The following is a 15590-nucleotide window of genomic DNA, read 5'->3' on the forward strand; positions in this document are numbered from 1 at the left end:
AAGGATAATGGGGGGAGGGGCAGTTGGGGGGCCAAGCCACATGCTGGGGGTGGCAGGAGAAGTGTGGGGGGGGGGGGGCCACCATGGAAGGTACAGCCCCAGCCCTGCTTCCTGAACCTTCAGAAAGCCATCCCTGTCCCCATCCCAATCCCTGTCGCATCCCTTCAGTGCCAGGGCTCTGTGCATTGTTGCTTTCATCTTCCTCTTCCTCTTCCTCACCTGTGCCCTACCTGGCGGAGGTGCAATCAGCTGAGGCTGTCTGGCTCCTCCCTGGGCTGGGCCCGGCTATAAAATCCAGGGACCAGGCAGAGGGTGTCACAAGGATCTGGGAGCTGTTGGCAGGTGAGTCCAGGGGTGCCAGGGTTGGACTTGGGGAGTCTTGTCTGTTGGATGCTGCTGCTATCCTTGGGCTGCAGGTGGGATTCTGCCTGGTTCCCACAGGGCTGAGAGCTGGGTCTGGATTTGACCTCTACCCCACGAATTTTGGATGTTTGGGGCACAAAATGCCATAGAGTAGGTTTTGGAAGCACAGTCTTGGGCACAACATGAGGTAAAGAGGGGGCTGATGGTGTGTACAAGGGCTGTTCCATGAGACATCTCACTGTTGCAGCTGGGTAATGTTGGAATGGTCCCACTGGCCAGCTGGGAATGGGGAGCAGAGGGGTCTGATCAGGGGCAAAGGGGCCATTCCCATGGGATATCCCATTCTGCTATCTGGGTGGTGTTGGGATGGCTCTGTGGGACAAGTGAACATCGGGAGCAGGACCTGCCCAGCACACAGCCAGCCAGGAAATGGTGGTGGTGGTGACCCTGCTGACATAGCCTTGAGTCACACTGGAGATTCCAGGTGACAGCCCATCTCCGGTACACGGGCTGGGAGGGATGCTTGGAGAGAGGCAAACCAGTACTTGAACCACCCCATCCCTGTCCCCAGACAGCAGCAGCGATGGCAACACTCTACCCCTCCCTGGAGGACATGAAGGGCCACCAGGTCCTGCAGGTCAGTGCCAGTGTTACATGGGGTGAAGGGAACCCAAGGGGTCCCTTTGGGGTCTCACCTCAGAGGGTCCCCAGGGTGGGGGGCACAGCATTAAGCACCCTGTCTCTTGGCAGGCACAGGCAGCAGCTGGGGTGAGGACCCCTGCCACCACAGTGGTCACAGAGAAGCCAAAACTCACCTCGGGCACTGGTAAGATGGGACACGATCAGCTCACCCTGTGCAGGGGCTGTCTGGGTGGGCAATGATGCTCAGTGTGGGGGGGCTCAGATGAGACCTCCCACAACTCAGTGCATGGGCTGGGGATGGGCTTTTGGAGTCTTTTTTTGTTGGCCCATGGTCCCAGGGGGCTTCTGGGATGGAGGGGACAACAGCTGTGGGTTAGGGGCCCCAGGAGCTGAGACCACCCTTGGTATGTCCCTCAGAGCCACCTGTGCTGTATCCCAACCTAGCTGAGCTGGAGAACTACATGGGGCTGGCGCTCTCCAGTGAGGAGATCCAGAAGAACCTGGGCACAGAAGACAGCACCGTAGGTGTCTGGGCTGAGAGCTCCCTGCTCCATGTGGCTCCCCATGCCATAATGGGGGTCCCTCTGGTTCCTCATCCTGCCTGGGAAAGGGATGCAGCACTCCCAGGGACGGAGGTGCAGAGGGCCCTGTGTCCCCCCTGTCTCCACTGACGCCCAGCTCCCCCACAGGCACTGACCCCCGCAGGGCCCTCCCCAGGCCAGCTGGTCGCCCCCCTGAGTGGGAACAGCGCGGGGCTGCGGCGGGCAGAGATCAAGCCAGGTGTGCGGGAGATCCACCTGTGCAAGGACGAGCGGGGCAAGACGGGGCTGCAGCTGAAGAACGTCGACCAGGTGAGGGGCTGGGTATGGCACGGCACAGTGTGTCATGGCATGATGTGACATGGCATGAGCATGACAGTAGAGCACAGCGTGACATGGCAGCGCATCATGGCACAGCAATGTGTGGCATTAAATATCACAGCTGCCACAGTGCAGCACAGCTGGGTGCGGATGGCATGGCATGGCATACCATGGTGCATGGCACGGCCACTAGTCCCTGCGCCAGCCCTGTGCCACCACTCCACTGTGTCCCCAGGGCATCTTCGTGCAGCTGGTGAAGGCCAACTCACCGGCAGCGCTGGTGGGGCTGCGCTTCGGGGATCAGGTGCTGCAGATCGATGGCAAGAACTGTGCAGGCTGGAGCAGTGACAAGGCACAGCGTGCACTGAAGAAGGCGAACCCTGAAAAAATCGTCATGGTGGTGCGGGACAGGTGAGTGGGTGGTGGCACCAGCGGTGCTGGCAGTGCTGATGGCAGCATTAATGGTGCTCTCCTCACAGGCCTTTCCAGCGCACTGTGACTGTGCACAAGGACAGCACTGGCCACATTGGCATTGTGGTGAAGAAGGGGAAGATTGTGTCACTGGCCAAGGACAGCTCGGCCGCCCGCAATGGGCTCCTCACCCACCACTGCATCTGTGAGGTGAACGGCCAGAACGTCATTGGCATGAAGGTAGGGCTGTGCCCTGGTGGTGCAGGACATGCCTGGGGAGTCCAGGATGTGGTCAGAGAATCCAGGAGGGACGGGCATACTGAGCAAAGCTGGGCACCCCATGGACCCCCTGCTCTCTCCCACAGGATAAGCAGCTCATGGAGGTGCTGGCAGGGGCTGGGAACGTGGTGACACTGACCATCATCCCCACTGTGATCTACGAGCACATGGTCAAACGGTGAGAACATGAGGCTGCAAGGACCCCCCCCCACCCCACAGGGACCCTCGGGTTCCCCCCACTGACCTCACTTCCTTCTGCTCAGGCTCTCATCAGGGCTAGTGAAGTCATCCATGGACCACTCCATCCCTGACCTGTGACACCACCGCTGCTGTTCCAGGAGCTGATGCTGGAGGCCCAGGAGGCCTGCTGAGGGGACCCCACAGCACCTCCAAAGGAGCTATTTTAGCACAAAACCCCTTATCCCTTCAGAGTCTGGTGGCTGCTGGGTGATTCTTCCTCTCCGCAGCAGGAACGGGGCAGATGTCCTGTACCAGGGTCCCATTGTCCCTGTGTCCCTGCTTGGGCCACCCCCTCAGGGAGGATGGCAAGGGCTGGCTCCAGCCAAAGCAGACATAGACCCAGCAACATTTATTACATCCACCACAGACAGCGAGTACAGGACAGGGGAAACAAGAAGAGGGGGGTTACAGCTTGTTCAGTTCTGTATTTAAAAAATATATTATATAGATTTGTCTTTCAAATATAGTCGTTACATTTATTTCTTGGCAAAGCTTTGGATAGTCTAACAGACGTGTACACAGATCCACAAATACATTGCACGAGAGGCGAATATCCCAGCTCCTCTTACAGCTGCCCCGGCTGCCTGGACACTGCTGCTCCCCAAATCCTTCCCCCAGCACCTGGTGCTGTGCTGGTGGCAGAGCTGCTGTCCCCACTGTCCCCCAGCACGGGCAGAGCCGGCAGAAGGGGGATGCAGGGAAGTGTGGGGCACACAGGATCTGGCATGTGCCCCTCTGGGGACCACTGGACACCGGCGTGTGGAGCATCACCGGCTGCCAGGGCACCTGGCCAGTGGCACCCATGGGTGGGGGAGTGGGCTTCGGCTGGGGTTGGGGGGAAACACTGTTAGTTCAAGTCACGAAGAAACCACAGACATTCGTGGGGTGGGAGTGCGGTACGCCTGGGGGAGCCCCAAGTTCCACACCCCAACAGCCCCGCTGAGCAATCCTTGCTGTCTTTGTGTTTCAACAACAACAAAAAAGGCATTTTTCCGGAGGCCACCAGCAAAGCGGGGGTTTGGGTGGGCCGGGGCGGCAAAGGGCTTGGCTCTGCCTGCACGGCACTGCTCGCACCCCAGCAAAGGCATCCGAGCTCCAGCACGTGGTGGCATCACCGGCATCACGGCTGACAAAATTACAGGAGCCCCCGGTCCCGCTCCCCGGCAGCCAGAGTCCCAACAACCGGGCTTCAGTCTGTACCCAAAAAAAAAGTGAATATAGTGCAAAGCAAAGGGAGGGAGAGCCCACGGCTTCCTCGGGGGGCTCCGTGCATGAGCTGCAGCCCAGTTCCATCCCAGTGTGGGGAGGCATCTCCTAGGGCACGGGGGGCTGGCCCGAACCGCTCCGGAGCTGATCCCTGTGTCTGGACAGGAACCCCCACCCCCCTGCCCACAGACAGACACTGCACCTGGAGCAGGGAACCGCCTGCATCCCCAGCGCTCCACGCTGCCAGCGGCTCCTTGCCATCCATCACCCGCCCGTGGCAGGGCTGGCTCCGGGGATAACCCGGCGACAAACAAAAAGCAAGTGCGACGGAGGGAGAGCCCCCCCCGGCGGGTGCAGCCCCACAGCTCGCCGCAGCCAGAGGCACAGGCTGGGGTGTCCATCGGCGGGGGTGACGCTGGGTGCCAACACCCCTCTTCTAACAACGGTTCTTTCCCTCCTCCAGGACAAAGGAGCTGGGGGGGGAGGCAGGCAGCCCACCTCGATGCACCCACAGATCTCTCGGCCCCTTCCCACCCGCCAGTGCCAAGCCGGGGCTTTACAATCAGCAGTCGGGTTCGTGGGGGCGGGTGGAGGGCGTCGGAGGGGTCAGGGCTGGGCAGCGCCTCCGGGGCCGGGGCTGGCGACGGGGCGACAGCCCATCCTGCGGATAGAGTGCAGGGCGACGGTGCAGCAGCCCCGCAGCAGCGAGCTGATGTTGTAGATGGGTTGGCCCTGCCGCCGCTGCGAGCGGCACAGCCAGGCCACCGTGGGCACCGCCGGCACCACCACCGCCAGCAGATCCACGATGAAGTGGCGGCTCCAGTAGCTCTTGGAAGGGTTGGTCTCGCAGCTGGTCACCTCCGTCAGCTCCTCCTCCGCCACGCAGGCGATGGCCACCGAGGGGCTGGCGCTGGGGGGCTGCCGCACCGCCGGGTTGCAGGGGACACCCCCCTCGGCACTGGCAGCCGCCGTCGCGGCGTCGGGCTCGGCCACCATCAGGTCCGTGGTCCCGGTGGGGTTGGCGAGCTCGGGGACGGGCATCGTGTCTTCCATTTCAGAGACCCAGGCTGAGGTGGGGCTGCCCAAGCTGCAAGCCTGAGACTTCATCACCTTCTCTAGGATGGTGTCCAGGTCGGGCTGGCAGGGCACGAAGTCCGTCTGGATGGCCCGCTCCTGCATGCAGCTGGCCTGCACCCCTGCCTCCACGCTGCTCCGCAGTCCCAGCACCTTCTCGTAGGTGTTGCTCGGGGGCAGGCGGGTGCCGGGCTCACCCCCCACCTCCAGCGGGTCCGTGTGGCCCGGAGCATCCTCCATCCCCACGAAGCCGCTGTCGGCCCCCTCGTCCAGCGAGATGGTCTGCGAGCCCCCCACGTTGCGGTCCCCGGCTCCCTGGTCGCTCAGCTTGGTGTAGGTGGAGCTGCGGGTGAGGGATCGGGCCGGGGACCCCCCGGCCGATTCGCCGGCGCCCTCCTCCTTCAGCGCCCCGTTCTGTGCCACCTCCATGCTGTGCAGCAGCGTCTCCAGCTTCTTGTTCTGGATGTTGATGTCCACAAAATACTTCTGGAGGCCTTTGTCCTTCTCCAGTAGGTTATTCTTCACTGTGTCGATGACCTGCTTCAGCTGCTTGATCTCCTTGCGAGCCTCTTTCAGCGCCAGCTGTGCCTCCACGCGGTGGCACTCCTCCTCGATCCAGTCCTCCTGCATCCGTGACAGCTGCGTCTTCAGGTCCTCGATCTCAGCATCCCTGTGGAGACGGGAGGGTAGCACCGCGGCGCTGAGGGGGCTGCAGGGACAGCCCTGTCCTCGTGTGCCCAGCACTGGATTGCAATCAATCACACAGTAACACTCCCAGCTGGGAACAAGGGATGGAGCCAGTGGCTTAGGGACCCTCAGGAGTGATACTCAGGGACCCCCAGGAGTGATGCTTAGGGACTCTCAGGAGTGACACTCAGGGACCCCAAGGATGGATGCTTAGGGACCCTCAGGAATGATACTTGGGGACTCTCAGGATTGATGCTTGAGGACCCTCAGGACTGATGCTCAGGGCCCCCTGGGATCACTGTTTGGAGCAATGGGAGCCCAGGGATCACTGGAAGTGATGCTCAGCCTCCTCCTGGAGGGGTTGCAGTGCCCAGGACTCCGGAGGGCTACATGGGGGTGGGCAGGTGCCCCAGGCAGGCGCGTGGCAGCTGGCACGGCGGCAGGGCCATGCCTAAGCCTGAGAGGAGCAGATGGGGATTAGCCACCCTCTGACGCTGAAATTCAGCAAAAGCATGGCAGGGACTTAAACAGGGTGAGGGGAGAATGCAGCCACTGCAGGTGGGACGTGGGGCTCTCCACTCCCCAAATGTGCAGCTCCCAGGTGCCAGATCCCACATGCCAGCAATGCCGTGGTACAGCTGTGACCTCAGTCCCAGGGCACGAGCATGAGGACAAGGTGCCATGCTGGGAACTGAGACACCCAGAAGGACCAGTCCCAGACAGGAGCTGCCACAGTGGGTAGTGATGGCTGGTGCTGGCACTCTTCCCATGAGGTCACATGCTCACCTGTCCTGCAGCCGCTCCTGTGTGTCCTTCAGGCGAGCCTTCAGGTGCCGGATGCAGACCTCCTTCTGCTGCAGGGGAGTCAGGTACTGCTCGGGTGTTGGTGGCTTTATCCCATGGTTGTCACTGCAGAGGTTGTACTTGGACGAGCGCCTGCGGGGACACAGATGTCACCCACTGCCAGTGCTAGGGTCAGCACAGGCTTGACCCAGGGGTACTAAGGCCTGCTGTCGGGGTGCTGCCCCATAATACATCCCAAAGGAGCCCTGAGAGCAGGAGGGGCAGGGTGGGTGCATGAGGGTGCAGTGCCCTGGCAAGAGAGGAAGGGTGGGTGCCTTGAGTGTTGTGCCTCTGGCAGGACAGACAGGGTGGGTGTCTTGGGTGCTGTGGCCTGGCAGGAGGGTGGGGGCAGCTCCTCCTGGACACACCAGTGCTGCTGTCAGGTACTGAGCCCTCTGTGGTGCTGGGGCATGATCAGAACCAGGGGAACCGAGGTCTGTGTGTGCCCAAAGTGACCTTCCTGGAAACAACTGATATGCATGGAGACCCCCAGGGTGGGATCAGCCCCCACAAAATGGGGAATGGAAGGGTTTGGGATGGAGCAGGTCTCGAGATGGTGGCTGTCCTGCTCATGGGGAGCAAGCCAGGGAATCCAGCATTTGCTCCAGGCTGGGCCAGCAGCACTCTGGACCCTCCTTGTGCCACCACTGGAGCAGATGAAGACATCTCTGGCCCAAAGTCAGTGTGGAGAGCAGGAGCTGGCCAGGGACAGGGCTACATGGCCAAGCTGGGAGGCACGTGGAGAGCTGGGAGCTGCACGAGTGGCTCTGGCATGGCAGTAGGGGGACTGAACTCCCTGCGTATGGAAAGGAGGCACTGCAAAGTTCCCTGCACGGTGTCCATCAGCCCAGCAGCCTTTAGCCATGTCCAGAAGCATTGTGTTAGAAGCATCCATGCCTTGGAATGCCCCATGGCAGCACGACAGCCACTGTCCTCGGCCACAGCACGCATGGGATCTGCTCACCATGCTGCCCGTGGGCCTCTCAGATCCTCCCAGAATGATTCCACCTCCGGGAGCTGGCAGGGGGCAGAGGACAGGCAGGCGATGAGCAGTGCACCACGGGCTGCTGTGCCTGCAGGGCTGGGGCTGGTGCCCATCCCACAGCTTGGTGCCAGCTCTTTGTGCCCCGAACACAGCTGGAGTTCCTTGCTGAGAAGCCAGGGGGCCTCCAGCTCTTGCCAAACCTTTGCCGGGCAACACAAGGGGATGGAAGCGAAGCTCTTGCCCTCGTGCCTTTGGTCTGGAAGGATCCGGGTGCTCCTTGGAATGCAGGAGTGGCAGGAGGGAGCGTGCAGCGTGCAAGCCACAGCCACAGCAGGACGGAGGGAAGAGGATGGGAGATCCCTGGGTGGCAGGCGGGGGGACAGGGAGGGACACAACACAACAACAGCGGCGGAGGGGTTTGGAGGAGGAGGGTAGTGAGGGTCTGTGGAGACACACCAGCAGCTCCGCCAGCTCCGGCTCCCCCAGCCACAAGCGCACAGCCTCGCTTCAGCTCCTGTCCCCGCTCCTGTCCCCGCTGGGCACCGGCACCGGCAGCACGGGGGGCTGCCCCCCCTGCCCGGGGGCACCCAGCAGCCGCTCTGGGGCCACGGGTGATGGGTTACCTTGGGGTGGGGCTGCTGTCGCTGCCCTTGCAGGAGCCAGAATTGCTGCTGCTGCTCAGCGAGGAGGTGCCGTAGGTGTCCCTCCCGGGGGGCGAGGGGCGCCTGGAGGCAGGGAGAAGAGGCTGTGTCTCAGGCCGAGTGGCTGAGGGCGCTGAAGACTTAAAGAAGGAGGCAAAGCCACTCCGTCCATAAACCCCGCGACTGCCAACCACCACACCGAGAACACACAAGACAAAAGGACAAAACAAACAGCAGGGATCAAAATTGCACGGACATGGCGACGGGCACAAAGGCAGGGCTGGGGGGGATGTCCACCCACTCCCCCTTCCCTGGTGTGGCAGCCCATGGATGCTGGCACAGCATCCTTGCACCCTGAGGACCTTGGGAGCCCCTGGGATCCCCTTGTAAGCCCCTTGGGAGCCCCATAAGAGTCCCCTGGGAGCACGGTCCCAGCATAGCTCGAGCCACACCTGCCAGAGCATCACCTCACGTGGGCAGCTCTGCCTCTTCTCCCTGCCCATGCTGAGCCTGTATCTCCATAACAACAGTCCAGGTCATGGAGACATTGGGAGGGGAATAAATGCTTTTTCTCTCTTTGTCACTCAGCTCAAGAAGATATTTTCCAAGGGCTAACATACCTCCCAGTTTCATTGCCCCAACCCAGTGCTCTCCACCACTGCCTGCCTTCGCCTGGACGGACGGAGGGGTCGGTCCTGGCTGTGGCACAGACGGACAGAGGGACGGGGCGTGCAGCACTCGGGGAGCTGCATGCACGGACAGGGAAGTGCTGTGCAGCGGGCAGTGCCATGCAAACCCCTGAAAGCTGGGCTGGGGGTTCGTGCTGCGAAGTGGCAGCTGGTGGTGGAGGTGTGGGGATCGTGGGGATCGTCTCATCCCGGCTGCAGGCGCTGGTGTCCAGTCCCGAGGCCAGAGGTTGAAGCATATTCACCTTCGTGATCCTGTGGACGCGCGTCTGCTCCCCGGCACGGACATGGCCTCGGTGCCACGGGTCCTGGGCACAGGGAACTGCGGGTGAAGGCAACAGAGAGAGCAGGTGAAGGCAGGAAAATGGCCCTGAGGAGATGGGGACCCTGTGGGGTGAGCCCTCGCATCAGTATAGTCCCCAGGGCCACCAGCAGAGGGACAGATGAAGACAGCATCCCCTGCACATCTGGGCTGTGCTTCCCACTTGTCTCCCATAGCCCAGAAATGCTGGAATACTGCATGCCCGTGGTCCCACAGGGACAAGGGTGTTGTTAATTTAAAAGGCAGACCAAAAGCAGAGCAGGTGCCTGCCCATGGTCTGGAGCCCCTTTCCCACCACGGTACAAGATTTCCCTTCTCCCAGATCCCCATCCCTGCCAGGCAGCAGGATAATGCCACAGCGACCGAGTGCCTGCAGTGGTGGCATTACTGGGGGCAGAGATGGTACAAGGGCTCTGACCCAGCCATGGAGCTCCCGCGGCAGACAGCTCTCCCTGCAGTGGGCTGGGTGCCTGCTTTTCCTTAATTAAGTGCAAATCCCCCATTCAGCAGTGAAATCAGGTGAGGAAGAACAGATCCCTGCATGCTGAGGCAGCAGCTGCTAATCCCTAGGGAAACACAGAGCCTGCTCTCCTGTAAATAAATAGGCCAGATCCAGAGGCTTGCAGCACCTCGGGCACATGCAGGATGTGAGGGAGTGAGGGAAGCATCTGCTCAGCACCCACATCCTGCCAAGCACCCATGGCACTGCTGGGATCCTCACTGTGCTCCCAGACTGACAGAGGTTGAGGGGCCGGGGGCAGCATGGCCCCGCCCCCGCTCCCCAGGCCTAGTCACAATGCCAGCATTTATCTCAGATTTTGGCAGAGCAGTGCAGGAGATGGGATCTGCCAACAGATAATCGATGGGTGACAGGAAACACTCCATGCTGCTGGCCCTGCTCCAGGGGAGAGTGAGGAGTGGGACAACAGGGGAGGCAGAACAGGAAGGGGGACATATCCAGCTCAGCCCAGTGCAGCCTTCTGCAATTACCACCCCAGGTTATTTTTCTTTCAGGATACCTCAAGGCCCACCTTGGCCAGCCCAGGCGCCTCCTCTATCCAGAATTTGCTGCTTCCTGATCCCCAAACCAGGGCACCAAAGATCTCAGAGCACTGTGCTGTGAAGTCCCAAGACCCAGCAGGCACAGTGCCCCATGACAGAAGGGTGCCAGCACTCCTGGAACACTGCAGGAAGAATTTGGGGATCCTGCTGCTCTCACCTGGGATGGATTTGCCTGGAGATGACCTGGGCAGGGGAAGGCAGTGTTCTGTCCTTCTGGATCACTGCTCCCAAATGGGCATCGAGCTCTGCTACTGCAGCAGCATGAATCAGCATCCACCAAGAGCTGTGCATGGCCTCACGCTGGCAGGAGCATCCTCCAGGATTCTCCATCACCCTCCAGCAGTACCACATGGGGCTGCAGCACAGCCTGGGCTCCAAGAGCTCTGAGCAGGGATTTAGGGAGATTTGAGAGGGTTGATTCCTCACCCTCTCCCCTGCAGTCCAGTGGTATCTGGTATTATCCCTGTGGTGCCCAGCATCAGCTCAGCTATACCTGGATCTTCCCCACTCGTGGCAAGGTCACCCTCATGCCACACTGCTCTGTGCAGGGCTCTCTCTGTGCACTACTGACACCAGCAAGTGCCACCATTCCAGATGGCATGTGTGTGTCCAGCACATGTCCCACATCACACGCCAGGCACCTGCTGCCAGCATCCACAGCCTGGAATGGCTCTGTCGGGACACCTGCATTTGGCCTCGTATCTGGGGACCTCATTTCCTCCTTCTCCTCCTCCCACTGCTGCTGACTTGCTTGGTGCCCACGCTGAGGCCTGATGCCTCCTACAGTACCCAGGGTGTCAGGAATTTAATAATGATAATTAATTGTCATTATTCCCAAAGGATCAATGGGCCTCTTCAGTCTCCCCAGAAGCCTCACTGTGCCCACAGGCTGCCCAGGACAGGCAAGGTGGGCAGATTCAGCACCAAAGCTGAACACATACCTTCCCATGTGGTACATGGCTATTAAAGGCAGAGGAAATTATGGATCTGCACTCAGAATTACCCCCATCACATGGACCAGGATGAGTAGTTGCAGCACCAGTGAAGCCTCACCAGGAAAGCAAGGGGAAATCCAGGATTAACCCTGGTCTAGTGGGTGGCATCCCTGCCTGTAGCAAGGGGTTAAAATGACAGAATGGTTTGAGTTGGAAGGGACCTTGAAGATCATCTCATTCCAGCCCTCTGCCATGGGCAGGGACACCTTCTACTAGCCCAGGTTGCTTCAAGCCTTGTCCAACCTGGCCTTGAACATTTCCAAGGATGGGGCATCCACAGCTTCTCTGGACAACCTGTGCCAGGGCCTTACCACCCTCACAGGGAAGAAATTTTTCCAAATATCCCATCTAACCCTGCCCTTTGTCAGTGGGAAGGGATTCTCCCTTGTCCTGCCACTCCATGCCCTTGTCCAAAGTCTCTCTCCAGCTCTTGGAACCTTAGGCACTGGAAGAGGCTTTTAAGGTCTCATCATTTCTCTTCTCTCTTCTCTCTTCTCTTCTCTTCTCTTCTCTTCTCTTCTCTTCTCTTCTCTTCTCTTCTCTTCTCTTCCAGCTCTCTCAACCTACCTCCACAGCAGGGGTGGTCAGGGCAATTCATGGACCAAGACAAAGGTGATTTTGGGGGTACTGGCTTGTCTCCATATTGGGGGACTGGGGGACCAGTAGGACCCTGCTCAGCACAGCACCTCTGTGCCTGCCCTGACTACCTGGGAATGCCAGCAAGGGCCAGGGTCTGACACTCCAACTTATACCTTGAGATTGTCCTGCAAACCACCTGCATGTGGTCCAGCACCCTGAAAATGCCCTAAAATGCAGTTTGAGGGCTGGGCAGGGTGGACACTGCCCATTACAAAGACCAATGTGTTGCTGGTGCTGCCAACAGGAAAACTCCCTGTGAGTCTCCCAGCACACAGAACAGAAGGGCAGAGCTTTTACAAACAACAGCACAAACCAGGGTTTGTTCCATGCAGTGGAATTAGCCTAGGGAATTCCTGATAAATAAAAGCAATGGGCCTTGATAAGGAAACAGCTGGAGCTACAGCATGAAAAAGTTAATCCCTCACAGAGGGCTGGGATGGAGAATCAGCACAAGTCCCCCACACTGCCACTCTCCCAGGGGGGTGACATCATGGGCTCATCTCCTGGTGGGTCCCCAGTTCCTGCTGACCTACTGATCACACCATGACAGTGATGGATGGCAGAGCAGTGACAGAGCAGGGAGCCAGGTGCCCCAGAGGAAGATATCCCCAGGGTCAGCTGGATCACTGCCCCACAGAGATGCTTTTTCACCTCAAATCCTGCCACTTCCTTACTCCTTACTGGATCCCCTAGCTGTGCCACTGATGGACAAACCAGGTTGGGCAGGTATGGCCCTTCCTAGATGTTTCTCACGTGGGAAATATGGACACAGGACTCCTGAAGTGACCCTCATCACTGGCTCAGTGAAGCCTCCGATGGGTCCTCAGCTTGTTCCTCTGAGGGTTTCATGGCTGCAGGCTCAAGAGTCCCATCAGCTTCCAAAGCTCAGCTTCTGTGGGATTCAGAGGGATCCAGCTGCTGCCAGCTCACCCCATCCCCACGGGGAACATGAGAGGAGGTGTGAGAGCCCGCAGCTCACTGCCAGTGTCAACCCTCAGCACAACACTGCTGTGCCAGCAGCCAGCACATTTCCCCGGATTTCTCGCTCACTGCTTCCTTTGTCAAGGCTCCCATCATCCTGCCTGCTGCCGGATTCCTGTGTTTCCCTTGGCACATCCTGTGTGAGGAATCTTTTGCAATGGTGGCACTGAGCCCAAGCGTCTGAGAGCAGCTTCACCCACTGCAGAGACCTGGGAGAGGAACTGTGGTGTCCCCATGAGTCTCCTGGGAGATCTTCAGCCTCCCAGGATGAACAAGATTAAAAGCAGAGGGAACACGGAGAGGGAAACCACAGCTTTGTTTTTCCAGGGTCCTTTTTGCCAAGGACCTACCCTGCCTTCCTGACACCGGCTCTGCTTTTCTACACACTAAAAATAAGCAAAGTGCTGGATGTGGCCAACAACCAGCAGCTGATGTGGGGCAGAGCCCTTGTTCCTGGATAGTGGCAAGGCCAGGGCTGCTTGCACTGGAAAAGGGTCTGGGATACAGCTGGGTCACAGTGGGAAGGAGCAGGATCCAGCAGCCAGGGCTGGCAGAAGTCTTGGTGCAGGAGGGGGTCAGCATTGGGGCCGTCATCTGGGCAGCTGGGGGCAAGCATCCATGACTGTGTCCACTCCACCTCCTGCCATGGAGGATTTTTGGGATACAGGGATTGCTTTGCTTTTGCTCCAAGAAGATTCCAAGGATGAGGAGCCTCTGCTCTAGTGTAGACGGGTTCATCCCAAAGCTTCACCTGGGCCCCATGCAGAGGGACATCATGGAATCACAGACCCATTTAGGTAACGAAATTACCTTTAATTCCTTCAAATCCAACTGCTAACCCTGTACTGCCAAAGCCACCGCTAAATCCAGTTCAGGACAGAGCCAAGTGCTCGGGGCACAAGCAGAGACAAACCCCATGGGGTGTTTATGCAACACCACCAGAAAAATCAATGTTGCTAAGAGTGGTTGTATCCCATTCCAAAAGGCGGGAGCACCTCCTTTTATTCTCCTGTTTGTTATAAAATGCTGAGTTGACACCCAGAGACTACAGGAAAACAGACACCATTTGGAAAGCTCGGGTTATGCAGCTCATCACTTTTCCAGCTGACCTAGCGGCAACTCCAAACGGGGAGGTGGCAATTCCCAACCCTCATTAGCTAAAAATAAGGTGCTTGACCAGAGGGCAAAGGCTGGGCTCTCAATGGGGACTCTGGAGCCAAAGGGAAATGGGAAAAGAGCTCCATGACAAGTGCTGTAGCAGCATGACAGCAGGACTGGGACACCCAGGACGCAGACCCCATGGTTTCACCCCAGGCCAGGAAGGTCAGCAGGATGGGATGGAGGTGCCATCCCACTGCACAGCCCAACCTGCAGAGGTGCTCTGGCAGGAGCCGAGCTGAGCTGTGTGAAGCAGAACAGCCCACTCCTTTGAGATACAAAGGCAAAAACCTGGAAGACAAACCCAGCTTCCAGTGCAACAGCTCCTCCTCCCCTCGGTGTCTCGGCGCGGCAGAAGGGAAGCAGGTCTCCCCTAACCACCTTGAGGGAGGGCTGGGAATGACAGCGGTGCCGGGGGATTAGCCCTGGTCTCCACACCGCTGGAATGGCCTACTTTAACCACACAGCACATCTCCTGCCTCAGCCCTCTGCAGCACTTCCGAGATGGGAGCACAGGCACTGCCCCTCTGACCCCCATCCTGAGACCCCTGCATACCGGGATTTGCATCTTCTGGCACAAGGTCATTGCACAACGTGCCTATTGCCCAGAGAGGGTGGGAACACTGGGATTTTATAAGCAGAACAGGCACCCAGCAGTGGGTTCTGTGTGACAGCCTGACCTTGTGGGGAGGAGAGAACAGAGCACCCGGCTCATCAACCCACGCGGGTGTTCCTGTGTCCCTTTGAAGATGCAGCATGAAGCCATTAAATAATAAAATGCCAGGAGCAGCTCCAGCTCCTGCAACGCCCCATGGTGCCGGAGACACTTTGGGCTGCTGCACAAGCAGATGTGGGGCTGGTGCTTGAGGGGAGCGTCTGGTGCATGAGATGTGGGTTTGGGGGGTGCAGGGAGGGTTTGGAGTGTGCAGGGACAGTCTGGTGCATGTGATGTGGATCTGATCCATGTAACATGGGATTGGTGGATGCAGGGAGGGTCTGGTGCATGACATGTGAGTCTAGGGTATGCAAGAAGGGTTTGGTGCATGTGAAGTGGGTCAGGTGCATGAGATGTGGGTCTGGCGAGTGCAGTGCAGGTCTGGTGAGTGCAAAGCGTGGCTGATGCTGCTGTGTGGGTCTAGTGCATGTCCTATGGGTCCAGGGCTGTGAAGCAGGACCGGTGGGTGTGGTGGGGGTCCAGATGGGTTTGCAGTGTGGGTCAGGGTCCATAAGATAAGGGTCTGATAAGTCAGATTAAGGTCCAGTGCGTGGCACGGGGGTCCAGCGCATGCCGTGGGCTTTGGTGCAGCAGTCCGGGTCTGGTGTGTGCCGCGGGGGTCTGGCACACGCAATGCGGGTGCGCTGCGGGCCCGATGCGTGACCCTCCCCGAGCACCCCGTGCCCCGGGAACCCCCCCGCTCCCTCCCCCCGATGCGGAGCGGCGCTGGCAGACCCGGCTGCGCCCCCCGCCTCCCCCCACCCCGAATCCGCAGCCAGAAAGGGATGAGTCACGGCGGCC

The 15590-nt window shown here is 59.4% G+C and overlaps 2 protein-coding genes and 1 long non-coding RNA gene across 9 annotated transcripts in view; 2 read left to right on the forward strand and 1 right to left on the reverse strand.

Moving 5' to 3' along the window:
- On the forward strand, nt 1-4343 carry SDCBP2 (syndecan binding protein 2). Its single transcript, XM_088174880.1, has 8 exons — nt 1-1000; nt 1114-1189; nt 1423-1526; nt 1695-1856; nt 2101-2276; nt 2345-2516; nt 2642-2733; nt 2819-4343. The coding sequence occupies exons 1-8, from the start codon at nt 947-949 to the stop codon at nt 2871-2873; spliced, it is 891 nt and encodes a 296-aa protein (XP_088031006.1). The 5' UTR covers nt 1-946; the 3' UTR covers nt 2874-4343.
- On the reverse strand, nt 3130-15043 carry SNPH (syntaphilin). 7 transcript variants are annotated; one of them, XM_014890075.2, is made up of 4 exons: nt 9163-15043; nt 8214-8315; nt 6549-6698; nt 3130-5745 (listed from the first exon to the last, which is right to left on the reverse strand). In XM_014890075.2, exons 1-4 carry the CDS (start codon nt 9567-9569, stop codon nt 4608-4610), a joined length of 1797 nt encoding a protein of 598 aa, XP_014745561.2. In that variant the 5' UTR covers nt 9570-15043; the 3' UTR covers nt 3130-4607. The 7 variants fall into 7 exon arrangements, with proteins under 7 accessions (XP_014745561.2, XP_088031000.1, XP_088030997.1 ...); XM_088174874.1 differs by having other exon boundaries at nt 8214-8414; nt 9163-9239; XM_088174871.1 differs by lacking the exon at nt 9163-15043 and adding an exon at nt 8852-9156.
- Nucleotides 14425-15590, forward strand: part of LOC148221809 (uncharacterized) — a 5094-nt gene continuing 3928 nt past the window's right edge. The window contains exon 1 of the long non-coding RNA XR_015807319.1: nt 14425-15173. This is a non-coding gene — a long non-coding RNA (uncharacterized LOC148221809). The remainder of the gene's footprint in view (nt 15174-15590) is intronic.

This window comes from Sturnus vulgaris, chromosome 17, assembly GCF_052056855.1.
Source record: "Sturnus vulgaris isolate bStuVul1 chromosome 17, bStuVul1.hap1, whole genome shotgun sequence".
Lineage (NCBI taxonomy): Eukaryota > Metazoa > Chordata > Aves > Passeriformes > Sturnidae > Sturnus > Sturnus vulgaris.

What these genes read in the sequence shown, in the direction of transcription:
- SDCBP2 (XM_088174880.1), top strand. Translation starts at nt 947, where the DNA reads ATGGCAACACTCTACCCCTCCCTGGAGGACATGAAGGGCCACCAGGTC. An exon ending in TGGGCACAGAAGACAGCACC is followed by an intron (nt 1,527 to 1,694) that starts GTAGGTGTCTGG and finishes GCTCCCCCACAG; the next exon opens with GCACTGACCCCCGCAGGGCC. An exon ending in AGAACGTCATTGGCATGAAG is followed by an intron (nt 2,517 to 2,641) that starts GTAGGGCTGTGC and finishes TCTCTCCCACAG; the next exon opens with GATAAGCAGCTCATGGAGGT.
- SNPH (XM_088174869.1), bottom strand. Translation starts at nt 8,734, where the DNA reads ATGGGCAGGGAGAAGAGGCAGAGCTGCCCACGTGAGGTGATGCTCTGG. An exon ending in GACAGCAGCCCCACCCCAAG is followed by an intron (nt 6,699 to 8,213) that starts GTAACCCATCAC and finishes GTGTCCCCGCAG; the next exon opens with GCGCTCGTCCAAGTACAACC. An exon ending in CAGGAGCGGCTGCAGGACAG is followed by an intron (nt 5,746 to 6,548) that starts GTGAGCATGTGA and finishes CCGTCTCCACAG; the next exon opens with GGATGCTGAGATCGAGGACC.